At 40.3% G+C, this 27,901-nt stretch overlaps 1 protein-coding gene across 1 annotated transcript; it reads right to left on the bottom strand.

Moving 5' to 3' along the window:
* Positions 1–27,901, bottom strand: CCDC34 (coiled-coil domain containing 34). The gene is made up of 6 exons (XM_033928864.1): positions 27,513–27,901; positions 25,493–25,622; positions 21,322–21,429; positions 17,211–17,366; positions 11,528–11,669; positions 1–492 (listed from the first exon to the last, which is right to left on the bottom strand). Exons 1-6 carry the CDS (start codon positions 27,677–27,679, stop codon positions 296–298), a joined length of 900 nt encoding a protein of 299 aa, XP_033784755.1. The 5' UTR covers positions 27,680–27,901; the 3' UTR covers positions 1–295.

Raw genomic sequence — 27,901 nt, 5'->3', positions numbered from 1 at the left:
TTTCTGTCCATCACATCAGTTTTATTGGCACTGTGGAGAGGCTCTAACACAATTAACTATAACTGTACATCATTAAAAATAATGCAACACCTTTAAGTTAAAAAAGAAATAAAAAAAGGTTTGATTAGTAAAATTTAGAAAAATATTTTTACCATTACAAAAATCTATTATTTTTCCCTCATTAAAAAAATAGAAAAAAGTCTTCTCATACTTACAGGCAAAACCCCCTACATTTTTACAATTAAACTACAAACAGAAGAAATCATTCCATTCTATACGCGTGTACAGTGATGTTTCATGTTCTCTTTATTCTGGGCACACTGTTTTCTTTAGTTTTAAAGGGAAACGCATACATGGGATCATTCATCTTAGATAAATTAGTTTTCTTCATTAGAAAAGCAAGGTCCCTGGATGGTGGTGGAGCCTGAATGGGTTTCCAAGGAACTGGGTTAAAGAAGCTTGGCGAAGGATAGCAGCTCGTATCATAATACCCTGAAAATAAATGAAACAATGGTGACGTAAGAAAATGAGTCAAATAATTCAGTTTAATTTAACAAAATTCTGATAGATTCAAGTTAAACACAGAATAATAATAAAAACATGTTATGTAAGTGCTATATCAAGCTTAATGGATATATATTCCCTGACCTGTGATCTCTCTCCCTTCTCCCGCAACTAAAGTTGCTTTGTATCTATCCGGTGTGTGCCTGAATTGTCACCATTTTGACTTCTATCACCTCCAGTGAATGTCTCTTCCAAGTATCCATCATCCTTCTCAATGAAAAATACTCTCATTCCTTTCCAGTTTTCCAATCTGTTTGATCTTCAAGCTTATCATTTTATGATTTATGTCCCCAGTATTACCAAGTGCTTACTGTACCCCTGATGCAGGCTTCTGTCCAAACTATGACTGCACTAGGTCTTTCTTCAAAAAGGAAATCTCCAACACATTACCATGCTGTGTTGATACCCAACTCTTTTGCTTGCTGTGTTATTTCTGTTGGATCTTGCTTCGATTTGGGCTGGTTAATGGACAGGAAAGGGCAGCCCAAATCTATGGACCACCAGACCTTTACCATATTCCTCGGCTGGTCAAGCAAGAATCAAGAAAAGGAAATCAGCAGGTAAAGGTAATTTTCTTCTTCCAGACTACATTAGTTCAGACAAAGGATAAGCAAAAGCTTTATTTCATTAAGTTGGAGGAAAATAAGGTACCATGCAACTCAGTTCTACCAAAGGCAGAATCCCCTCTGGCCTAAACAGCAATCTTGGAATGTTTCACAAAAAAATGCAGCAAGGATCAAGTGGCCGTTCTGAAGGTATCCTTAAGGCTTGCTGCTTCAGTTTCCATCCAAGAAATTGCCTAAGCTCTAATCAAGTAAACACAAGCCTTCTCAACTCTTGTTCCAACTGAAGAGGTTAGCTGTACTTATGACCTCTTTAATCCAGGTAATAAAAGATTGAGGATATTTTACCTTTATGTAGCCTATGACACAATATGAAAAGTGTATCTGACCTACAATCAATGCAAAAGGGCTCTGTATACGTGTCTGTCTCCAAGAACCTTAGAAGTGCGATCATCCTTTGAAGAAATGAGGAAGCCACTTTTAGAAGAAAGGATAGTATCTTTCTGCTGAAAACAAAATGGCCACTAAAAGACAGACTATTTTCAATGATAAACCCTTGAGTAAAAGATGCTTCAGATGTTCAAGGGGTGGCATAGAAATAACTCTCAAGACCAAACAAAGGTCCCAAAGGGGTCACTTTTGCTTAACTGCCTGCAAAAAGCATCTCACATGCAGAGAGTAGAGTGGAAAGGGTAGATGTGAATCACTTGTTTACTCTTTCCAAAAATACTAGGACTAAGGAGCATGTAATGAAGCTGCTAAGTAGTAGATTTAAAATAAACCGGGAAAAAATATTTATTCACTAAATGTGTAATTAAACTCAGGAATCTTGTTGTTGGAGAATGTGGTGAAACCTGTTAGCTTAGTAGGGTTTAAAAAAGGTTTGGATAATTTCCTAAAAGTCCATAAGCCATTACTACTATTACTACTACTACTTATCATTTCTCTTCTATTCCTAGGATAAGCAGCATAAATCTGTTTTACTCCTTGGGATCTTGCCAGTTAAGTGTAAACTGGGTTGGCCACTGTTGAAAACAGGATACTTTCAGTCTGTCCCAGTAAGGCAACTCTTATGTTCTTATGTAATCCTATCTCTGAAATGAGAGAGCCATCACCCAAATCATCAGGAAATTAAGAGCTAAACACTGGTCCAGACCCTACTGCAAAAAGGCAAGGATCAAGGCCTTTCAATGGAGAGATCTTCTACACTATACTCCAAACATCAAAACCCAACAGATGCAGACATGTAGTGACCTTGCTGTAGGCTCATCAGTCTTCTAAGAGGGGTAGTAGCCTCTGCGCTTCAGGCACTACTTCTTAAGCACCAAGCAACAAACCAGGAGGGATGCAGATCCTCCTTGAGAACTGACCCCTGGACCCCTTGAAGTAGAAGCAAGGACCCCCACCAGTAGCCAAATTAAAGTGGATGCAACATGGCCAATGGGGCCAATCTGGTGTCTGCCAAAGCTGTAGAAGAATATTGAAACCTGCTAAACTCTGCTCTTTCATACAGCTGAAAAAATAAAGACATTTTGCTTTCTGGCGGGACACCTTGAGGTCAAAGTGAGGAATGTTCCAGCAATTTACTAGGATCTGAAAGGCTGAGAGACTTAGATTCAGAGCGCCTGCTGAGAAAAATCCACCAAAATATTGTCTACTCTTGCTCTGTGAACAGTTGAGATCACCAGTAGATGGCATTCCGCCTACAAACAAATCCAACCTCTCTCTACGGCCACCACTGCACTCCTGATTCTGCCTTACTTAAGAAACACATAACTACTATGCTCTTGATCACCTTTTCTTGTAGGAACAGTTGGAAATGTTAAGCACCAAGTGAACAGCCATGGCCTCCAGAAAGCTGATAGTCCCATCCCAAGGTGAATTAGGGCCATGGGGGCTATTTCATAACAAAAAGACCCTTTTGCAAAGCCGCAGAACAATTCTCCCACAGAAAATGCACTATAGTCCATTTGATTTCTATGGACTTTGGTATATTTGCCACAGGAGAATTTCTACCAAGGCTTTATAAAAGGAGCCCACAGTTGGGAAATGCCACCCATTTTATATTTAATTCTTCAAGGTCACAAATGCCATGGACAGTGTGGGGAGTTTTGGGATGGCAGCGAGAGGGAGTAGGCATCCCTTCTGTCAGCAGAGTTGTGGTGGGGTTCCCTACCACTGCAGCTCAGCTGATTGCGGAAGGGAGATTTCCTTGCTGCGATCAGCTCTGCAGCAACGTGATTCTCTAAACGGCACCTATGACATGGACGCTGGCTAGAGAATCAGGGTGGTTAGTCGGGGTTAAGCGCCTGTCCATTAGGACAGACATGGTTCTGTATAAGACGCCCGTGTGTGGTTCTCAACGGCTGCTTAGGCAGCTGCTGAGACCAGGTGTCCTATACAGCATCAGGCCCTATGTGCATATACACATATTTTATGAAATAGGTGCATACATCACAACCCTGTCTCAGCTCTATCCAGGAACATCTTCAGAGATATCATGTACAAGCAGGCACACACTGAGCACCTCTTATGTGCACACTCTTGCACAATTTTTTAATGGCCTTTTTCTTTTCACCTAGAAAGTGATTTATTATACCACCTCACAAGTTTGTACCTGAGGCAACCAAGGGTGAAGTGACTTGCTGACAAGCACAATAAGCATTGGCAGGATATGAACCCTGGCTTCACTGGTTCAGAGACGATGGCTCCCGCCATTAGGCTATCAGTTCAGGAGACTTTCCTAGCAGCAGATAATTAATAATTACAAACAGCAAGCAGTGACTGCCTGTATTACCATCCAGCCTTTTAGCCCTGAGCTTCCTTAAAGTTGCAGGAACAGTATTTTGAGATTTTTCACAAGCCTCTGAGAGCTAACAGCAGGCATGTGTTAGCCTTACAATGACAGTTTGGACTGTGTTGACATTATAGCAAACACCTCGCATGCACGGTCAAAACAATGTCTGGAATACATTAGCCTGTCCACAGAGAAGGAAGAGAATTTTTCCAGATAAATAACTCAGCCAAGTAATAGCAACTGTCAGCAGGTTATGAGCTTCTCAGTGCAAAGCATAGAAGTACTCTGGCCTCACCCCTTCCAACTGGGCCAAGATGCATCTGGTTTTAGGTCTGGATGGAACCTGACCAGCACTGAGATGTGGAAGAATAATGCCTATACAAGAATACTATACTCCCACTCAAATTGTTTAAAAATAACCTTTAGACCAGTGCTATTTTTTCTCCCAAAGATAGAAATACTGCTAAAGGGAATTTCTGTCTGTTCCCATCTTACCATAATTATATAGTTAATTTTAGGGCACTTTAGGAATTCTCCCTAAATGTAAGATTAAACTTTAACACTTTACTTAAAGCAGAAATTGGTGCATGTCAGTCAAAGAACCCCACAGGTCTTAGCTATCTCTTCTCCCTGCTGTCCCTTAACCTCTTAACACAGGGCACATTTTCAAATTTGTTAGATCCATGTGTCACACCAATTTTTGTTAAGTTGCTGTATTTAGTAGACATATGCCAGAAAATGTACTTTTAAGCACTGAAAATCCCAAAACATAATAATTAAGGCAGGTTGAGAGAGTGTTATGAGAAGCATATGGACCTCACGCCAGATCTGTAGGAAGATATGATGCTAATTGAATCTCCCTGGATATACAGGAGAGGTCAATGAATGGAATTTACAAAAATCACCTTTTCCACACACATAGGAAAAATAGTCTGATCTTTAGCAGCTAAAATTTAATGCTAAGAAATGCAAGGTCATGCATTTGGACTGCAAAAACCCAAGGGAACAGTACAGTTTAGGAGGTGAAGAACTTATGTGCACAATAGAAGAGCGGGACTTGGTTGTGATTGTATGTGATGATCTTAAGGTGGCCAAACAGGTTGAAATGGTGACTGCGAAAACTAGGTTGCATGGGGAGATGTATGACCAGTAGGAAAAAGGAGGTGTTGATGTCCCTGTATAAGACTTTGGTGAGACCACATTTAGAAAATTGTATACAATTCTGGAGGCCACATCTTCAAAAAGATATAACAAGATGGAGTCAGTCCAGAGAAAGGCTACGAAAATGGTGCGTGGTCTTCATCATAGGACATATGGGGACAGACTTAAAGATCTCAATTATGTACACTTTAGAGGAAAGGCAGGAGAGGGGAGATATGATAGACATTTAAATACCTACATGGCATAAATGCGCATGAATCGAGTCTCATTTGAAAGGAAGCTCTGGAATGAGAGGGCATAGGTTGAAGTTAAGAGGTGATAGGCTCAGGAATAATCTAAGGAAATATTTTTTTACATAAAGGGTGGTACTTGCATGAAATTGTCTCCGGTAGAGGTGGAGGAGACAAAGACTATGTCTGAATTCAAGGCCTGGGATAGGCACGTGGGATCTCTTAGAGAGAGGAAGAGATAATGGTTACTGCGGATGGGCAGACTGGATGAGCCATTTGGCCTTTATCTGCCATCATGTTTCTATGTTAATTCTTTGCCTTCTCCCTTCCTAGCTAGCACTGTTCTTATTGTACTCTTCCACCCAATCCTATTTCTCTTTGCACCTCTCAGCCTCTTGACATTCCTCCTCCCCAGAATTTCTGGCAGTGATGGGAAGCTTTTTCCACGGTTCTTTGTTCTTTGGGAAGACAGAAGGTGAGCCACAGAAGCAGCAATGGCAAAGTATTGGTTCAGATCAAGGCCCATCAAGCCCAGGACCTTTTTCCAACAGTGGCTAATTCAGGCCACAAGTATCTAATAAGCCCCTATGAGAGTAAAAATAGATTGCATCCTGCTTTTCAAAGATAAACAGTAGATTCTCCCCAAGTCCACCTTTTAAAAATAATAACAGTTGATATACTGCAGGACCATAAAGTTCTATGCGGTTTACAACAGTTAAAAATGAAGTAAAACTTACAAAGATTAAGAAATAGTAACTGAAAGCCCTAAAGATCAATTATTGTGTAATAAGATTAAACAAATCAGCTACCTAAGTACATCAGGAACAGATAAGTTTTTAAGTAAGCAAAAGCAATTGTTCCAGATCTTTACCCCATAATGCTGCCTGATATGAAAGAAGATGTTGATGATGCTTATGGACTTTTCTTCCAGGAACTTGTCCAAACCTTTTTTAAACCATTACCACTAACAACTACATTCTCTGGCAATGATTTTCAGAGTTTAATTATATGCTGCGTGAAGAATATTTTCTACAATTTGTTCAAAATGTACTACTTTAGTAACTTCTTGGCTTGTCCCCTGGTCCTTGTACTTTTGGAAAGAGTAAACAAGTGATTCATGTCTACCCACTCCACTCGGCTCATTTTATAGACTTCTCCACCAAACTGAACAGCTCGAACCTCTTTAACCTTTCCTCATAAGGAATCATTATATCCTCATTTTGGTTGCCCTTTTTTTATTTTTAATAGAGCTATTTTTTGAGATGTGGTGACCAGAATTGCATACAATATTCAAGCTGTGGTCACCTCCTCCTACAAGGAGGAGGCACTTCAGAGTAAGCTGCGGTAACAGTGGGGAGTGGAAGAGTCTTTTACACACCTCTACTAGAGGTCTGCAAAAGCAGGGGGTGGGGGTGATTCTTCTGAAAGAGCTTGTTTAGGCCTCTGGAAGGCAGCTCAGAGTCATCAGTAGATCCTGGTGCCTGGCCAACAGAAAAATCATTTGCAACAGGATCAATGGATGTCTTTCATCTGGAAAAGCTCTTTGGTTGCAGGGGCTCTTCTGGAGAGGCTGCTTTATAGCCTAGAGACATCTCAACACAGCTTGCAGCATCATCAGCTCTTAGGCATATAGGGGGAAATTCTATAACCACCAACTAAATTTAGGCATCGATAGGTGCCCTGCCTATGCCTAAGTAATTGAAATATGTAGTCAGAAATAGCAGAGTTGAAGCACCTACCAACGCCTAAATAAAAGGCGGCTGAAATGGCCGCTGGAATTGCAACTAGGTAGCTGTTTTAGGCTGTGGAAAGCCAAAGTAGGCGTGGCCAATACTGGAAGTGGCGTTAGGTGGGCTAAAGCAGCTACCCAGCCGCGAATCACGCCAAGATAGGCAGCTGAAATGTAGGCCTGCAAAAACCCTGGCCTACATTTCAGCCGTCTATCTTGACTGAATAGGCACGATTCTGTAACCGGCGCCCTCAAATGATTGACAGGCAATCAGCAGCTGCTTTTAAGGCGCCCACCGACTGGGCACCAGTTACAGAATCCAGCCCATAATTCCTAGATTGAGATTAGGATATGGCACTGCTTCTGCACTAGGGGAAGAATCATGAGAATGTGGTAAAATCAGTTAGTTTAGCGGGGTTTAAAAAAGGTTTGGATAATTTTCATAGGCCATTATTGAGATGGCTTGGAGAAATCCACTGCCTATTCTTAGGATAAGCAGCATAAAATCTGTTTTACTCCTTAGGATCTAAGCTAGGTACTTGGGACCTGGGTTGACCACTGTTGGAAACAGGATACTGGGCTCGACAGACCTTCAGTCTGTCCCAGTTTGGCAATTCTTATGTTTTTATGAAGGTGCAGCAGAAGCTCAGGCCATACAAAAACTTCATAAGGTCACACACTATTCAAATGGCAATTGGGAATTTACATCTAGAGAATAAAATGCAAATGTTGACCCTGAGATGGGCCACTGATGTAGCAATGATACTAATGTTATCGACACGGGTGTAATATTCCAAGGTAGGATCAGTTTTGGCGTAGGTGGAGGAATATGTGAACTACTATCCAATAAGACTGAAAAAGCTAGGGCTTTTCTCCCTGGAAAAGCGGAGACTTAGAGGAGACATGATAGAAACCTTCAAGATCATGAAGGGCATAGAAAAAATAGACAGGGACAGATTTTTCAAATTAGGGGGATCAATAAGTACAAGAGGGCACTCAGAGAAATTGAAAGGGGAGAAGTTTAGAACAAACGCTAGGAAGTTCTTTTTCACACAGAGGGTGGTGGATACATGGAACGCGCTACCGGAGGATGTGATAAACAGGAGCACGCTACGGGGGTTCAAAGAAGCTTTGGATAGGTACTTGGAAGACAAAGGGATTGAGGGGTACAGATAAGAGTAGAGGTAGATTATAGGGATGGGATTAGAGGTAAGTTACAAATTAATCAGGGACCACTGTTCAGTCACTAGGCCTGATGGGCCGCCACGGGAGCGGACCGCTGAGCAAGATGGACCTCTGGTCTGACTCAGCGGGGGCAACTTCTTATGTTCTTATGTTCTAGAGTTCTCTTGATGCAAAAATGAAACAAAACACTGAGCAGGTTTTCTAAGGTATTTGGTCCACTTCAGATAGCTCTTGCAATCCAACATATGCAAGAATAATTCACCACTGGTGCAACAGGAGCATAAGAAAAATGTTGGGAAGAACTACTGGTGGAAATCCCTCAAACTTGGGTACAAAACAAGATTTTTAAGTACCACCTTGCATAAATTAGTGGAGCCTAGATGGCACCAATCCTGTGGGCTCAAAGAAATGCCATCATTAAAGCAAAATTTCTAGGTACTTTTGAGCTATGACTTGGAGCTAAAAAGAGGCATTCAGCTGTTTGATTAAAACCACACTAAAGACAACATATGAAGCTAGATGGTAGGTTTCAAAGGAAGCAAGTCCTATCTTACAAAAGGTTTGTATGGCTACCGCATTAATCACAAAGATGTGCCCTAGCTGATTTTTAAAACGAGATCTGGGGAATTAGACTGGTAAACTTGATCTCCATGCTGGGCAAAATAGTGGAAATAATTATAAAAAAATAATATTGTGGAACATGGAGACAAACATGATTTAATGAGACAGTCAGCATGGGTTCAGCCGAGGGAGGTCTTGCCTCACCAATTTGCTTGACTTCTTTGAAGGTGTGACTAAACATGTGGATAAAGGCGAGCCAGTTGATGCAGTGTATCTAGATTTCCAGAAAGTTTTTGACAAAGTTCCTCCTGAGAAAACTAGAGTCATAGGATAGGAAGCAATGTTCAAATGTGGATTAAGAACTGGATATTGGACAGAAAACAGAGGATATGGTTAAATGGTCATTTTTCTCAATGGAGGAGAGTAAATAGTGGAGTGCCGCATGGATCTACACTGGGACTGGTATTATTTAACTTATTTATAAATGAACTGGAAACTGGAACGACGAGTGAGGTGATTAAATTTGTAGATGACACTAAACTGTTCACAGCATGTGGACTGTGGAAAAATTGCAGGCGGACCTTAGGAAATTGGAAGACTGGACATCCAAATGGCAGATGAAATTTTATGTGGAAAAATGCAAAGTGATGCACATTGGGAATAATAATCCAAATCATAGTTACTGGATGCTATGGTCTACCCAAGAAAAGGATCTGGGTATCATTGTAGACAATATGCTGAATCCTTCCTCTCAATGTGCGGCAGTGGCCAAAAAAGCAAACAAAATGCTAGGAATTATTAAAAAAGAGATGGTAAACAAGACTAAGAATGTTATAACGCCTTTGTATCTTTCAATAGTGCAACCTCACCTTTGAGTATTGTGTTCAGTTCCGGTCTCCTAATCTCAAAAAAGATATAATGGCACTAGAAAAGGTTCAAAGAAGAGCGACCAAAGGAAAGACTAAAGAGGTTAAGGCTCTTCAGCTTGGAAGAGGCAGCTGAGGGGGAGACAGGATTGAAGTCTACAAAATCCTGAGTGGAATAGAAGAGATACAAGTGGATCGATTTTTTTTTTTTTTAACTGTTTCAAGATTTACAAAGACTAGGGGGCACTCGATGAAGTTACAGGGAAATACTTATAAAACCAATAGGAGAAAATATTTTTTCACTCAGAGAATAGTTAAGCTCTGGAATGTGTTGCCAGAGGATGTGGTGAGAGCGGTTAATGTGGTTAGTTTTAAAAAAGGTTTGGACAAGTTCCTGGAGGAAAAGTCCATAGTCTGCTGCTGAGACAGACATGGAATGCTGCTACTATTTGGGTTTCTTGCCAGGTACTTGTGACTTGGATTGGCCTCCGTGAAATCGGACTACTGGTCTAAAACAGTAAGGCTATTCTTATGTTGTTATGCGAGGGACACAAAAGTATGAAGAATGACTCTTGCAGTTCTTTTTCATGATGAACTTCTATGAAGCTGTTAGATCTAGAACAGGATAAATTCATCAGTCTACACTAGAGAATGACGCAAAGCCTTGAACACTTATGGTTTTAAAGTGTTTTAGGCTAATGCAGATGAGGACGGAGCTTGCAGGGATGGGGCAGGGACAGGACGGGGAAAAATCTGTCCCCATGTCATTCTCTAGTCCAGTGGTTCTCAACCCTGTCCTGGAGGACCACTAGGCCAATCGGGGTTTCAGGCTAGCCCTAATGAATATGCATGAGGAGATTTACATATAATGGAGGTGCCAGGCATGCAAATCTGCTCCATGCATATTCATTAGGGCTATCCTGAAAACCCGATTGGCTTGGTGGTCCTCCACTGCTCTAGTCTATTTATATCATGTTATGGTTAAAGGACAGTGACAGTCACTGTCTGTCTGTGTTGTTGGTAATTTACACAAGATGGGTGTAACTTTTTCCCTAAAGGAACACAAATTCTTGTCTACAGCTGCTGTGACATTACCCTGAATAGCAGCTATGAGCTGTTGACAGCTGAATTTGTGACACCATTCGTTCTCATATTTGACCCAAGTGCCGATACTCTCATTTCGCTGGAAGACTTGGAAGCACCATTCCTCAAATTTTTTTCTCAAGGGAGCTTTGCATATTTTCCAGGCCTACGTTTGCCATCTTCCATACAAAGCACAGTATGTGCAACAATGCAAATTTGAATGCTCTTGCGACAACCGCATTAGTAAACTTTGTTTTAGGTCAACTATTCCCTGACTTTGATTTGTTAAAAATCATTATTGAAAATTAGCAGTTTCTTAACCCTTGGATATGTTTGCTTTTCAGTATTTTGGGCTCCAATTTAGGTTCATTTTCTCACCCCCATTTAAATCTCCTGCAGTTTGCTGAAGCCTCTTCAGCATTCCTTCCTTCGCAATCATTTTTATATCACCCATTTACAGACCTCTGCTCTTCGCATGTCCAACACTGTGTGCCTACAGAAACAGAAAGCTTCATGGGAATGCAAGGGGTTAATCTGAAAGAAGCAGCAAGATGCTCATTCAAGCAAGAGATCATAGCAAACCTCTTCTAGCAAATAGGTGTCACAGTATGACTACAAAGGCAAAGAAGTAGTTATTTTTTCACAGCCCCACTGAAACCACTAATTGCATGAGCTGCTTTGAACTGTGAGCATTTTAGAGGTGAAGAGATCTACTCTGTGGTTGAAAGGGTTGTGTTTGCAGTCAAGTCAAATCTGAAAAGCATCTCGAACATAAGAGGCACACGCACCTGATAGCTTCCCATTAGCACCGGCATAGGAGCTTAGGACACTGCGGGGTTTGTTTTTGCAATTTTGTAGCCACTCTTCAAATACCCTCCTGGATCTCTCTTTCTTCACTTGTAATTCTGCTAGATGTTTCTCTTCTTCTTCCTAAACATTGAAAAGGAATGGGGTCTGAGTCTTAGGGGAAAGAACTTAGTATCAGAAGCTATGAAAATGTTGGCTTACAAAACTATTCTTGCATGGAGGAGGAACACATTACACACACGCCGATTCCCACTGCCTCCAAAAACAGACACTGTGGACTTCATTTTGGGTCTTGTAGGTCTTTTCAGAACAATAGAAAAAACCCAAACAGCAATTGATGTAATAGCAGAGATTCCAGACCCTGAAAGGTACTCAGGACAAGGAGCCACTATAAATAGATCATTAATGCCATCAATGACCACTGAGTCAATGACAAATACAGTCCACATTTTTGCCCATGCATGCAACCTTTTTTTAAATAGCTGCCACCTCTGATCTGCTCAAATACACAGCATACATTCATGGTACAATACATTCCTAGCCTAGATATCTTTAGACAAAACACAACACAGTCATAAAGAAAGTTATATTGAAGAGCATGACTCATCCACTCTTCCGTTCAAAGCACTAGATAATAACTATAACAATCTTTCGCCACCTTGTTATTTTTAAATGCTCTTCTACCTCCTGCTGTGACTTATGAGGACTTGTTTATGAATTTCATCTCTCTCCTATTTCTATCCCTGGACTTCATTTCATGATTAATTGTAAACCACTTAAATAATAAAGTACAATACATGGTTTATTCGATAAAGGGTAAAGCAAAGCATAAACCATTTCTTCTACCAAACACAACACTCATACCCCTTGTCATACTGTTCCATGTGCTGGACAGTTTTAAAATTTATTTAAAATCAGCCTGTTTCTAATGTAGAAGAATGTGGTCTGAGAGTGCATTTGATATGGGAATTTGTACGGATGGAACAGCATCTGATTTGCCAGGATGGTTATACAGTAGACTTGCTGGAGATTTGGGCAAAGACCAAGGATTAATTTTAGATTTCAGTAATGCTTCTATTTCTCGGTTTGCCATTTAATTCCTCTTTCCCCTGCAAGATGATATCTTAAATGGACAGTATTTCTAAGCAGAAAGTTTTTGGGAGGACCATAAGGCTTGCTTCAGTCATAATTTGTACCTATAAGCATCTGCCATAATTTTTCATAAGCCCTTATTTTCTTAAGAGGGTCAATTGAAAACCAAGAGCGAGCAAGATTAGCATCATAATTCTATCGCTGTCAGAGATGGTGTTGACAAACATCTAAGGCTAGATTTTCAAGTCAGTCTGACCTCTAGTTTTGTCACGTCAGCCTTTTAGAGTAAACTGCTCCATTTTATTTAAAAAATGGACAAAATTGAGTATCACTCTGTGATAAAATTGAATTTGAAAGGAAAATCGCCTACCAAAATTAAATCTGTGTTAGAAGCAGTTTATGGTGATGCATCTCCTTCATTTTCAATGGTGAAAATGTGAGCTGCCAAGCATAAACATAATTGGACAAACATTTTTGATGACGAATGCTCCAAACGTCCAAAACCAGCCAACAAAATGGTCAATGAAGTTCACCGAACCATGATGGAAGATAACCAATTGACCCTAAGTGAGATAGCAGAGGCTGCTGGCATTTCATCAGAAAGCGTACACGCCATCATACACAAATATTTAGGCATGAGGAATTTGAGCACACAATGGGTGCCACGTTTGCTAACAGTCGACCAAAAACGAGCCTTATTGGACATTTTGAAAACATGTTGAACATTTTAAGCGCAATGAGAACGACTTTTTGTGACTGTGGATGAGTCTTGGGCTTATCACTACATTCCTGAGACAAAACGACAATTCAAACAATGGACTGCGAGAGATAAACTGACTCTGAAGAAAGCAAAAACAGTTGTCGGCTGGGAAGATGATGGTGACAATCTTTTGGGATTTCCATGGGATTATTTTTATTGACTATCTGGAAAAGGGAAAACCCATTAATGGCAAACACTCTGCTGACTTATTACAGCATCTAAGCACTGAAATCAACACAGAACATCCTCATTTGGCCAAGAAGAAAGTTCTCTTCCACCAGGACAACACACCGGCTCATACAACAATCGCAATGGTGAAATTGCATGAATTACAGTTCAAATTAATTCTCCATCCACCGTCCTCTCCGGATTTGGCCCCATGTGACTTCTTTCTGTTTCTGAATTTGAAAAAATGGCTGTCTGGAAAGAAATTCTCTTTGGATTCTGTGGTCATAGGTGCTGTAAATAACTATTTTTCCAGTCTAAATGTTTCATATTTCACTAAAGGCATGAAAGGTCTGGAAAAAAACATTGGAGCCAAATATATTGAGTTAAAAGGACACTATGTTGAAAAATAAATTTCATTTTCTCCCCATAAATGTTGTTTTCATGATTAGGTCAAACTTTTCAATTGATCCTTATAAACAGTATATCTACAAATGTATTCAAAAAATATTTTAGATATTTAGAGAGTACGTACTTATCTCAAAACCAAACAAAACAACCCTTTCAGGACCACCTAACATGACCATGTTTCGGTTAAAGCTGCTTCAGAGTTGTGGTACCTGAAGAATGCTCCAACATCTTATACAGATCATTTCTTGGTCTGATCACATCATTCAATTTTTTTTTTACTAATGGAAGGTCAGAGGAAGGTAAACTTCAGCCAGTTAAAAGTATTTCAGAAATCTGAAAACTGTAATTGTTGATTGCTAACTTCTACATTTCTTAAGTAATTCCAGATCAATCCATGGTGTGACCTCATCTAGACTATTGCGTTCAATTCTGGTCTCCTTATCTCAAGAAAGTTATAGCGGCCCTAGAAAAGATTCAAAGAAGAGGGACCAAGATGATGAAGGGGATGGACCTCCTCTCGTATGAGGAAAGACTAAAAAGGTTAGGACTCTTTGGCTTGGAAAAGAGATGGCTGAGGGGAGATATGATTGAAGTCTACAAACTCCTGAGTGGAGTGGAACGGGTACAAATGGATCAATTTTTCACTCCATCAAAAATTACAAAGACTAGGGGACACTCAATGAAGTTACAGGGAAATACCTTTAAAACCAAGAGGAGGAAATATTTTTTCACTCGAGAATAGTTAAGCTCTGGAACGCTTTGCCAGAGATTGTGGTAAGAGTGGATAGCTTAGCTGATTTTAAGAAAGGTTTGGACAAGTTCCTAGAGGAAAAGTCCATAATCTGTTATTGAGAAAGACGTGGGGGAAGCCACTGCTTGCCCTGGATCGGTACCATGGAATGTTGCTACTATTTGGGGTTCCAGACTCTTGCTAATCTTTGAGATTCTGGAATGTTGCTACTGTTTAAGTTTTGGCCACCGTGAGAACGGGCTACTGAGCTTGATGGACCATTGATCTAACCCAGTAAAGCTAAAGAATAATAATAATAAAGAAAATTTGAATACTGTCAGAAATGTTTAAATCCTTAACTTGAATAAATAAGCTCTGCTTGCTTCTAATTAAATCAGTGTACTGATAGTTCTAAGTTTGGAGAAAAAAATACATTTAACATGCTATTTGTTCAGAGTGATTAGCAAAGAGTGTGTCTGGTTTTCATCAGTGCAGAACGGTTCATAACAAGAAAAACGACCCGTCACTATTTGGTGTAAAAGATATTGATGTCATAATGAGATTTTTCTTTTAATGCATTTCAGATGCAGCAAAGAGATAAACAAGGAAACTATTTGAAAAGGTGCAAATTACAGAATGCCTTCCTGCCTCAAGAGTTGGCAGCTATCCAAACTTTCACCCGAGAACTGTTAAACCAAGGATTGGATAGTTTGAGGCCAACACAAAAAATACACATATTATATCTAATTATGTGATTCTGCAAATGAATGCAAGATAAATTTCAGCTACCGGTACTTTGAAATAAGTTTGTTCAGAACTGTCGAGGGCAATTTTGAAACGCCGAGTTTCCCTTAAAAATCTACTCAATGCATCCAATGTGGATTGTCCTTGCTGGAATTTTCACATATATGAGAGCAGATAAAGATGCGCTACTCCTTTACACTGGGATGTTACAGTCCATTCTTCAGTAAAATTTGGGTTTACAAGTTCCCTTATTTGCAACCTTTTACCATGAAGCCTTCCGAAAACTGCCCATGTCTTCCCACTTTCCATCATCTGATCCACATTTTGCATGTGCTGTAAGCCATCTGCAAACAGGCCAGGGGATTGAAAACATCTGTCACATGGCAGCTAAATTTTAAAATTTTTTAAAAATGAAAATTTTTAGGGGCCAAATGAAATCATGCAACCTATCACTTTGTTCTCTTAGGTTTCCGTGACTGGCATCACAATTGGCAACTTGGCAAAAACTCAAAAACAGCGTTCACTGTATTAAGCCTTGTTGAGACTTTTGACATGCAAGGAGACAATTTAGACAACCAGTGCTATCGACATACAAATACAGATACAGAGTTATTCAATTAGCCTGACGTGCAATTCTTAATAGCTTTGTAAAAGACTGGAACTCCTAAGGCTAACTTTCACCAGTTCAAAAATATCAGCCGTTACTCACATCTGCATAACTAAGCTTCTCTCTTTCCTTGAAGACTCTCACTGTGAGAATCAGCTGTTCCTGCCCCTACAAAACCCACTTCTAGAATAATGGTTCCCAGTCAGGACTGTTCACATATATGACACGAAACACATGAAAGAAAAAGCAAAATGTGAGGCTCTATATAAAACTGGAACAAATGTTCTTTTCATAAACCAAACCAAAATCCAAATGAAGAGTAAATGTCTTATCTAAGGTCTCACTTTTATTTATTTTCTGTTGGTATACGTGAGGCACATCTCTCCGCCCCCCCCCCCCCCCCCCCCCACACACACACACACACTTACACATAGGATCCTTATGAATTTACAATATAGCAGTTCTTATGAATTAAATGGAAACATACTCTCCATCCACAGGAGGTACAACTCAGAGCTAGAACATTTCTCCATAGAAGTTATAAAACAAATATTCTAATTCTGATGTCATCCAAAAGACAGCCATATGAATCTCTCCACTACTGGGTACACAAATAAAAATGTGAAAAAAATAAACAATCCCCACTCAACATCCATGTAGCAAGCCTGCCATAAAAAACAGTAGCATTCATTCATATGATTCAACCAAATGAGCTAAGGCACTTCAGTGATACAAGACACCAAGCAAAAATTAGACCTACGGAACAGCAATACAATGGGAATTTAATCACTAAACCCACATCTATACAGTCTGGAATGGCATGTCAATAAATCCACAAGCATTTAATCATCTGTCATTGAGTGCTTTGAGAAACACAAAATTACGGCCTACAAATCTCATCTCTGAACTTTACCAGCACTAAGTGCAGCATCTATTTGGCTCACTTGCTTTAGCATCTACGGTCCATTTCTATAAATGGCACAAAACTGCGTACAGAGCTAATTTATGTCTGCAGGATCCGTGCATACATTTTAATTGCAGTTCCAAAATGGGGCATGGCCTAGGCCAGGGGTGGGCAACTGTGGTCCTTCATGGATTTCTTCTGACCTCCTACTTTACTCAGGACTATGAACTGTACATGTCTTTTTTTTTTACCTGCTGCTTTTGCTTTTTTTCTCGTTCTTCTGCTTGCTTTTTCTTCAACCATTCTTTGTATTTTTCTTTTCCTCTCTCTTCTAGCTGAGCTTTCTGAAGTTCCTTTGTCTTTCTTTTCTTTAATTCTTTAGTATACTTTAACTTTTCCTTTTTCTCCTAAAGCAAAAGATTAAAAAATGGGAAACAAACCACAATTTCTAAACTTCAAAAAGGATTTTTGTACTATTTTTCTTTTGTTATACTTTCTGGGACCAACAGAAAAATTCTACAACTCTGAAAAAATAAATCAATCTGGGATTAAAACAAATATAAAAAACATTCCAATAAAATGCAAATGATGAACAATGTACACACAGCTAAAGTGCACCATTAGTATTAGTAACTAGGTCCCAGAGCATAAAATGGGGCCTGAGAGAAATAAAGCAAGTTGAAGCAACAGTACACTTTAGTAAATAACCCAGAATGAATATGGCTTTGCCAAATAATTCACTACTGGTTTATTACACCACAGAAAAATGAAGGCAGATAATGACCACATGGCCTATCCAGTCTGTCCATTCATGTGGACGAACACATGAACGTTACTTCTCTCCCACCCCCCCAGCATCTTTTAAATCTTTCAGTCCTTTGGCAGCAGTGATTCCTCCACTGCTCACCTGGTCCCTATTCCCCCCCCCCTCTTTTACTAAACTGAAATATGAGTGTCGGGAGCAGCGTGTGGCATTCAGCGCCGCTCCCTACGCTAATAACCGCTATCACGGTTTAGTAAAGGGGGGGGACTGTTAGGTTGCTTCCCCCTTGGGGTTCTGTTTTAAACTACATCAAGAGCCAGTTACCCCTTTAAATGCAACCACCTAGATGCAATCTCTGTCCATAGCTACTTTCAAATTTGCCCCAGAAGCAGGCACTAGCAGCCGAAACATGCTGGGTATTGTGGGCAATAATTTAAAATGTTCTGGACTGATTTATTCCAGGTTCATTTTAATAAACTTAGATATTAATTGCTACCGGCTTGCGTTCTGATCTTTGTTTTACATACTTTGGAACTGAGCAAGTGTGTAAATTCTTTGTTCGTTTGCTGGATTTGAATACTGAAGTAAAACTCTAGGACAATATTTTTCCCTTAAAGTTGTCAATTAAGATTTGAGTACAAAAAAAATAAATGGGTCAACAGTGAATGAAATCCAAGCAGAATTTTTAAGATAATACAAAGCCACTCTGCAATTATATTAAAAAAAATAAAATTTAAAATTCCGATTTATAATCCTAAATAATCTTTGCAAGCAATGTAAAGGAGATATAAAGCAAATACTATGTGCTGTTGACATATGTAAACAGCATACAAAGAAAAGAAAAAAAAAAAATCAAACTCCTGACTTTCTCAGTATGGCGGCTGAAATTCAGTCCAGTTTACACTTTAGTGTCTCCTACACTTCAGAATCAATTCACCAAAACAGTTAATACAGTGTGCTATAGGGTAAGCCCAAATGTGAACTGGCAACAAACCAATTAATTTAAAATTCATGAAAGGGTCTGACAGGTTCTCTCTTCTTGTATGTTGATTGGATTTGGATTGCTTTCACATTTACTATCCATCTTTTCCAAATTCAAAAACAATTACATTTAGGCCCAGGAGTTATTTCCTTATTCAAGAAGGCGCATGAGTTCTTTTATACTTGAGACAAAGGGTGAACTCATTTGCCCAGAGACATAAAGGGCCCGATTCTAAAAACCCTGTCCCAATTGTAGGCAGGTTGGTACCTGAGACAGTGGCGGACCAATTGGGACACATTTAAAAAAATAGTGATGGAGCGAAGGACTCCTACAATGTAAGTATTGTTCGAACGCGTACAGAGACGTCTAGGCATACCTAAGGAAAGCGTACGCACGGTTTATGCCGGAAATGGCCTTAGGCTTCCGTAGGCATGCCTAGGCGCTTCTTGGAGGTATGAGTCAGATGCTTTAAATGCAGGCCAGTAAATTGCCGGCCTATATTTAAGGCATCGATTCTGGAAACGGCGCTTACTGATGACAGACACCCATTTTGCAGGCACTTTTTTCAGGTAGACAGGATTTTGAACCCTAGCTTTCATAGTTCACAATCTGTTTCTCTTGTCACATATTACAAGGTATGTCTCTAAAGGGAAGGGGTGAAACAAGTCTGTTCATGTTAAAATCTCTACCAAAACCATCAACTATGATTAGCAATCAAACTATGCAACCCTAACTCACAAACTAAGCATGAATATTTCATACTGTTACCTTCTTTTCTGCTATGCTGCTGCTTGTTTTCACTAGATCCAGAAAGGTTTTACGAGTATAGCTAAATTGCTATGACATATTAATTATACCTTTTCAAAACACTCCACCAGTTTCTTGGAGCCACATTAAATATTAGTTTGAGCAAGAACCTGGCACTGTGCCACTCTAGATAATTGCCTTTCTTCCCTTTACTACTCAAATCTTATCTTGCAGCTTGAACTTAACCCCCCCCCCCCCAAACAATCTCTTTTCAATACAGAAGAAATGAGAAAATAAAAGCTTATAGGTATATTGGTTATAAAAATAGAGAACACACAATTATGGGAAACTTAGCAATGGCTTTTAAGTAAGATGTCTGTTGATATTCGTACCATGCTTCTCTTGTATAAATGGAATACAAGTTGTAGAAAGAAATCCCACAACTCCATGTAGTTAAAGATGTGTCACTAGAGCATGACTAAGATGTTATTGGCTGTGGTTAATGCTTTGGGGGGGGGGGAGCAATTTTCAAAATGGATTTTCCTACACCCAAATTACCCATGGAAAAATGCTTTTTCAAATGACCCCACCCTCCGAGCAACGAAAGCCAGTGCTGCAGGGGAGGGGTTAAGATGGGCCCAGACAAGTATGTAAGGGGGGGTTTAATTTAAAAATCTCAAACAGGTGCAGAGAGAAGATCCACACAGCCCCTCACCCTGAACCTGCTCTGACTCCCCTACCTCCTAATCACACCCCATTAACTCCATGTCAAATGGACAAATCTTTTTCGGCTTTTGAAATTCTCAACCATAGTAGGTTACAATGATTATCTGCGCTTTTGAAAACATATTAGGGCTCATTTATTTACAACTAGGAGATCAAAAAATACCATGCAACTAAATTACCGAGAAGTCCGTCATCTGATGCAGTAATACATTGCACACTGCCAATTCACATCGGGATTGGAAATCTTCACTAGCCAAAAAAACCTCCACTGAAATTCTTTAACCTTATTCTGAATGCTTAAGACAAAATAATCAGCACTTATCTTTTGAAGAGCCCAACAGGGACCCGTTTCTTGCCACTGCCAGTCGGGGCAGTACATGATTTTTCCTATTTGTGACTTTATCCCCAGTCGAGAGCACATCGTGGCTACTTCAGAAACACCCTCCCACACCACTGTTCCTTCTCTGGACAGTCACTCTCATCTACAAACCTGGCTGCTATCTGTATTTTGATGTCCCCTTAGGCTTGTAGAGTAAGGTTCTGCTGTTTCTGATCAAGGGAAGACACACTCTTCACTTTAGCTTTTTTTAGGCTAATAAGATTATGAATGAAAGGTTAAGTGCATGGTCAGCAGCTATTGCTTACAAATTTCAAACATGCGCTATTTCAATCCCTTTTTGAAAGGCAATTTCTACAGGTCCCAACTCTATATGAGAAAAACCATTCAAATTGTTCTATAATAAGCACATATTGGCCCAAATTGTAATGGAGGTAGACTCAGGGCGAGGGGGTTAACTGTTTTATAGTTTTGTCTTTTTGCAATGGTTTGTGTTCAAACTAAAAAAATAATAATTTATTGGTAAAACAACAACATAGCTAATAAGAACAAAAATACAAAACCAACCAATCAAAAAATTGACAGAGATGCTGATTAGAGGCCACTGAAACCAAATCTGCAGCTGAAATTCACCAGTGCAAGTCTGCCCCCTTCCCCTCCAAAAAAAGCCCTACTGATATTTCCTTCTCTCTGCTTTTCTGTTTGTTTAGAGGCCATGCACCCCTCATGTTCCATAAGAGACACCTTTCTCTCTCTCTCTGAAGCCTCTCACTCTATAGCCCCCAATACACTACCAAAGTCCTTTACCAGCTCATTCTTTTTCTGGAGCCATTCTTTGTGCTTTTCTTCAGCCAGCTTTTTTTTCATTTCTTGTAGCTGCTTCTCTTTTATTTGATCTTGCTGTTTCTTTGCCTCCTGTCAAAACAAAACATGTGTGAATAAAATACGTCGCATGCTACAACAAAATGGTGTGACAAATGAACATAAGAACTGCTGCTGCTGGGTCAGACCAGTGGTCTATGGTAAAGAAGTTGTGCCCTTGAAGAAAAACAACAATCCTTTCTCATTTAAACCATGAATTTTCTAGGGTGCCTCTCCTGCCCATCTCTCTTTCCATCTGTGAGCACATCAATGGCTAAAAATGGGGGTGACGGGGGGGGGGGGGGAGATTCAATCTAGTTCATGATGAGCTGTGTTCAAACAGAATAAGTATTATCCTGTCCCTAGTTGTTGTACATCTTAAGGGGCCCTTTTACCAAAAAGAACAGTAAAAAGTGTCCTTAGCGCGCCCTTATGCGGGTCTTTCCCGCATGCTAAAGCCATTTTTGCTGCTGAAGTAAATGGCCAGCTTTTCTATTTTTTGTATTAATAGCTACACACTAATTTTGCCATTAGCACATTGCCAATGATGCATATTAGCGCAAAAGCTCTTACCAGCACCCATTATGTAGGCGGTAAGAGCTCACAAGCAGCTCTTCAGTATCTCTCCTCCCTACTCCGTTCATCGGCAAGTCTCTCTTATCGGCATCCTTCTCCTCTAAGGCCAGCTGCAGACTACTTTGCTGCACCATATATCTGGAACTGGGCATGTCAAGCTCTGTCTCTGGCAATATTCAAATCCATGCTCAAAGCCCACTTCTTTGAAGATGCTTTCAATTCTAAACTCCCACCCACCTGCTAAGCACCAATACCTGTCTAATCATTCCCTCACTTGAGCACAGTGTACTGATGCACCTTCTTGTCCAGTCCTGACTAGATTGTAAGCTCTTTTCAGCAGGGTCTATCTCTTCCATGTTTGGTGTACAGCGCTGCATATGCCTGGTAGTACTATAGAAATAAGTACCGCATAGCAATGTAGCTGCGTTAACCAATTAGTAGCAAACAGGCCCCCTGTGCCAAAGATACATTTTTTAGCATGTGGGTAGCGCCTGCACATGGCAAAAGCGCCACGGGATGCGCCATCCTGCTTACTCCATTTTTGTAAAAGGGTCTTTTAAGTTTGTATCTGAGACAATGAAGGGTGTGTGACTTGCCCAAGATCCCAACGAGTGGCAGTGGGATTTGAACCTGGGATTTCCTGTTCTCAGCCTGCTTCTGTAATCATTAGACACCACACAAAGATGCTTTGCCTCTTGCAATAATCACAGGCTAAATTGTTGCTTAAAAAGATAAGCAATGTACACTTTTTACTAACAATCTGGATTAGTAGTTAGTAGCTATGAAGCCACAGGATTATTTCTCAATATATTGGCAAAATACCAAAAGCACAGTTAAACCAATAACCAACTAAAATGCAGCCCCCTTAAAAACAGAAAATATGAAAACGTACGTAAAATAAAGAGGAAAACAGAGGGGAAGGAGAATGTATAGGTAACTAGAGATCTACAAAAGTGAACCCAGCTCTCAAGAGCGTCAGTCAATGTTAAAGTCCTCGTTTACCCACTCGCAAAAGGAAAGACTCAAAGAAAGAAACCAGCCTTAAGTATAGCTTTAAAAGCTCTCAAGAGGAAGCCAGTTCCAAAGCATGAGAGTTACTACAGTAACACTGGATGTTCTGGCTACTTATGAAAGGATCTGTGAGCAATTAATGTTGCTGTTGTGAAGTGTGTGGCTTGGGGTATATAGAATGAGGGAAGGGAATGGAGAAAGACATGAATGAAAAGTTTGATGAGCTAGAATCAAGATTTTGAGAGCTAAGTTCAGCTGGCAGCAAAGAAGTAAAGGGAACAGAAACCCCACATAAAATCTAACAAAGAGAGAACGAGTGAGGAATGGGATAAAACACGTCAACCTTGGGACAAACAATCTTTTCTTTCCATGAATACAAAATAAATACAGAAACGCATGAATAAAAATCCTGTGAGCGTAATGTCCTTATTGAAAGGATCCAGCTGATGACCCGACATGGTCCGTGTTTCGACCCCCCAGGTGGAGGTCTGCATCAGGGGTGTGTGCATTGGTCTGAAACGCCATAATACAAACCAAAATAAAGAGTATATAAATGATATCTTTCAAAGTATAATATCAAATGGCATGAAAGTATAACAAAATGACAACAATATCAAGAACGTAAAACATATTAAAAATGTCAACAAAGAATGGACGTGTAGGGTCATCGGCTGGATCCTTTCAATAAGGACATTATGTTCACAGGACTTTTATACATGTGTCACTCCAAGCAGGCAAATGGAACAAATGTTTAACTAACTTTATCTCAAACGCACTTTCAGGAAGTCAATCAAAACTTCTCTTTAATAAATTTCTCTGACCCCACTCCTGCCTTGATGTACTTTTAGACCATTTCCAGATAAATTTGACCAATCTTAACATACTAATGTAACTTTGAAAAACTTTCTGTTATATTGCTGTCTGTATACAGTCTCTTTCTCTGTAAACCGCTTTGAACTGTTTGTGGTTAAGCGTTATATAAAAATTAAGTTATTATTATTTATTTTGAATTTAAGGAAATAAAGATTGACGTGTTCTATCCCACTCAGCAATGAAGTAACACCATTTTTTTTAGCTTCAAAAATTAGTTTGTCTCCTACATTTTGTATGATTTGAAGCTTCCTAATCTGATATTGTGGCAAACCATGGATGAGAGAAATGCAATCATGAATGAATTAATAAGTGGATGGACTTGATGTCAAAAGTGAGCAGGCTGCTCAGATTTGTTGGATTGTGAACAGAGATTTCTTATCTAAAGATGAAATATAATTAGTGAAGGTAAGGTGACTAATATGACAGCGAGAATTTTAAGCAACTCTTTCAATAGAATATGGATCCTATGTATTGGAGGGAGGCAGGGTGAGGGTGGATGGACCAGTTCAAGAGAAAACTAAAACTGTCTTAATCCATTGACAGTAAAGTAAACAACAATTATGCTCAACTTATTAGATATTTCAGCAGTAATAGATGACACATGCAATTCTAAGGTAAATAGCAAGTGAATGTCGCCAAAAACCAAATAAAAAGTGATTAAGTGTCTATAGTAAAACAGCAATTGGAGCTAAAAAATGCTACAAAGAATGGGCCAAGGAGTGAGCCTGAAGAACGCCCTGAACCTGTTTAAGGTCCTAAACCAACACTTGGAGCTAGTCTAAACTTCAGTAATATGGACAAAGTTTCCTAAGGAAGTAGAACATACTCAGTGCAAAAGTGTTGGCTAAAACCAGTTATCCAGAAAGAACTTCAACTGTTGTGCTGTAATATTTTCTGTGATCTTGAAAGAAATGCAAGTTGAGAGACTGGACATTTGCACAGGGGTCTTTCAAGTGGGGGAAGACATAACATAACATAAAAATTAACTTCTATACTATCCATTTAGGGGGGGGAAAAACTCACTGGTAGCAACAATAATGTGCAGACACAAAATAGGTGTCACTAATTTGTTTCAGAAAATATGTCAGAAGAGGTCTGTTGGAGCTGGAAGAGATTCCTTTAGTCACTCTGGTGTGGTTAGGTAACTTCAAATTAGGGAAGGTATTCTGGACATTAGTACCTCTTACAAGGGGTGATGTAGAGTCAAATGCAGTCAAGGGTGGCATGGAAGCCTGAATATTTTTTTTAATTCTTATAAGCTGCTCCATCCACTAATCTAATTCTAGTACTAATCAGAAACAACATTTTCCTGTGCAAGCCAAACACCAATACATTAGTGCCTATTAAAAACAAATATAGCCTGCATGTAAAATAGCCAAAGTCTTGTGTTTTCGGATTCTAGCTCACACATTTTCAAGCATTAGCTGAAGGCAAATTACATTCAGGTACTGTAGACACTTCCCCTGAAGGGTTAAGTGACCTGCTCAAGGTCACAAGGAGCATCAGTGGTTGTTTGTACCCAGCCTTCCCTGGTTCTCAGATTACTGCTCTAACCACTATGCTCTGGACAAAAGTATTATAAATAAAAGTAGTCACATGCTGTACTACCCCTCTACTTATGAGCTAACAGAGGAGCATAAGACAAATCAAAAATCACCTCCATGAATTTGTTTTGCAGTCGAATACGCTCTTTTCGTTCCTTGTTCAGTAGCCACTCTTCCCATGGGGTAAGCACTGAATTGTGCCAGTAAGTTTTCTCCCTATCCTTCAGCGGGAGGTCTTCAAATCTGCAGAATTAGAAAATACATTCTAGCTCTCAGCTTAATATTTTGCTGCTTTCCCAATGCAGATGAAGCATCTTACTCAACTAAGGACCATCAGATCTCCAGTTATTTAATACACACTTATGTATTTACATTTCTGTGCTGTCTCCCTTGGGAAACTCAGGGCAGTTTTCAACCTATTCAAATACATAGAAATAGCAAACAAGCTCAATACAATATCATATCATAATAGGACAGAATCCCCACACACCCTCAAGCAAAAGCTAGCACAAAGAGCTAGGTTTCACGGTGATTTCCAGAACATTTGCAAGAACAACGCAAGAGCCCTATATACAGTAATCTGATTCTGTAATAAAGTTCTAGCAGAAGCAGTTACAAAAAACAAAGCATCCACCCAGAAACATAATATTTAAGTTTTCTGCCAAACAGCTGGACCAAAATTATGCAGGGCCTTAGACTCCAAAACTAACGGTCTATGCTCTAATGAGAAGCCAGTGTAGGATTTCAATGCCCTCGTACCCTAACCCTGAAACCCAGGTGGGCCACAGTGTATTGAATCAAATGAAGATGTTATTTAATATGGGGGGAGATCTATATAAAACACATTAAATTGTTTCAAGTGTGTTATCACCAGTGTATGGACAAGCTACAAACAAAATCTACTTTAACAATTGCATTAATATAAATGTAGGGCTGGGGCAGGGGAATTGGACACCCTAGGCAACTTTTAGCCTGACATCCCTCCCCCCAGTCTCCATTTAACTTTCAGGCTCTTTACCCTCCTCCCTTCAAAAATCATGATCACCCCACCACGGATCCCAGAATAACCTGTGGAAAGGGCAATTTGAAAACTGCCCACTCTCCCCGTTAGTAATGTGCCTCATATTGTTTGGGTGGGCTGTCGGAATTTTTGTTCTGCTTGAAGTACTCTATTACCTCCCAGCAGCAGCTCCCTAGGCAGCTGATTGGTCTCACCCTCTATAAATATATTTTTTCTGCTACAAGTTACAAAAGGAGAAATTATGTCTTGCCTTATAATTTTCTATCCATTGGTCCTATTAGACTAGTCCAGAACCTCTGAATTGTATTTATCAACCAGTAGATGGAGACAAAAACAAAGTAGTTCTGTATAATTCCCCCATTAAAGGCACCATGCAGCATAGAAACAAGCAACGGCGCTCATGTTCACGTTATTGGTCAAATGTTGTATTTAGATCATAAAAACATTCCTAGTAGTGCTGCCTGATTTACTGATTCACTTCAGTCAATTAATTTGAATCTTTTGTTGTCTGAGAAAATCAGTCTGACCAATTCAGCGACCAACACCACTCTGGTGAGAACTAATATACCTCCGAGGCCTCCTAAAGCAGCCACAGCAGCATCATTCTGAATCACTAGGGCTTTCCCTGTGACGTGTCACTGAAGATGTGGCAGAGGGAAGCTCTAGTGGGGCAGGCCGTGAATAGCCCATTCAGAGCGATGCTGTAGCTGACCGTCTACCACCGTTGCTGCTGCTTTAGGTCTCGGAGGTATGTCAGGTCTCACAGTGGGAGAGTCAGTGGGGTGCTGCTGCAGAGGGGGATGGGAGGGAGAGCTGGAAAGAAGGAAAACTACTGCAGAGGGGGATGGGAGAGGAGGAAGAATTTTTGGGGTGGAGGAGAAGTAGAAAGGGGTGAGAGGGAGACATCCTGCATATGGTGGAGGGCAGGGAGAGAGAAAAATTGTGCACATGATAATGGAGAGATGCTGCATGGAGGGGAATAGAGAGGGCACAAAGCAGGGAAAGGGAAAGAAACCGAACTGTTGGATATGGCGATGGGACCAACATGATTTGAATAATGAAGTGACCTCACTATGTGAGATTTGAAGTTGTTCCGACCCCAGCAGACCTACCCAGTGCTGGGGGCCTCTTTGTCTCCTGCAGACTCGGCATCAAAGGTGTCCTGGTAGATGGGCGAAACCAGCGAGGACGTGGAGTCTCCCGAAGAGCTGACCTTGGAGAGCAAGTCGGCCTCCTGCGTGGCGCCCGCGGTCGGCTCTTTCCTGGCCGAGTCCGACATTGCAGACGCCGCTGAGAACTGAGAGAGAGAGAGAGGGAGGCAGTGCCCTAGGCAGGAGGCGGCAACGGCCTAGGAGCGGCCCCCGAAGCGTTTCCCCGCTGCTGATGACCCGGGCGGCAGGGGGCGCTGCTGAGTTCAGCCTTTCGCAGCATTGAGCAACAATGACGGGCCCGGCCGGCGTCACCACGCCCTTCCCCCACCCCCCGCTCCTCCCGCCCTTCA

Source organism: Geotrypetes seraphini, chromosome 19 (assembly GCF_902459505.1).
Source record: "Geotrypetes seraphini chromosome 19, aGeoSer1.1, whole genome shotgun sequence".
Lineage (NCBI taxonomy): Eukaryota > Metazoa > Chordata > Amphibia > Gymnophiona > Dermophiidae > Geotrypetes > Geotrypetes seraphini.
Note: the sequence above shows the minus strand (reverse complement) of the source record. Positions and strands in the feature narration are given on the sequence as shown.

Bases quoted from the DNA above. Each gene is read 5' to 3' on its own strand.
- CCDC34 (XM_033928864.1), bottom strand. From the start codon at position 27,679: ATGTCGGACTCGGCCAGGAAAGAGCCGACCGCGGGCGCCACGCAGGAG. The intron at 25,623-27,512 runs GTAGGTCTGCTG...CTAATTCTGCAG, and splicing joins AAAGAGGCCCCCAGCACTGG to ATTTGAAGACCTCCCGCTGA. The intron at 493-11,527 runs GTGCGTGTGCCT...ATTTATTTTCAG, and splicing joins TGCTAATGGGAAGCTATCAG to GGTATTATGATACGAGCTGC.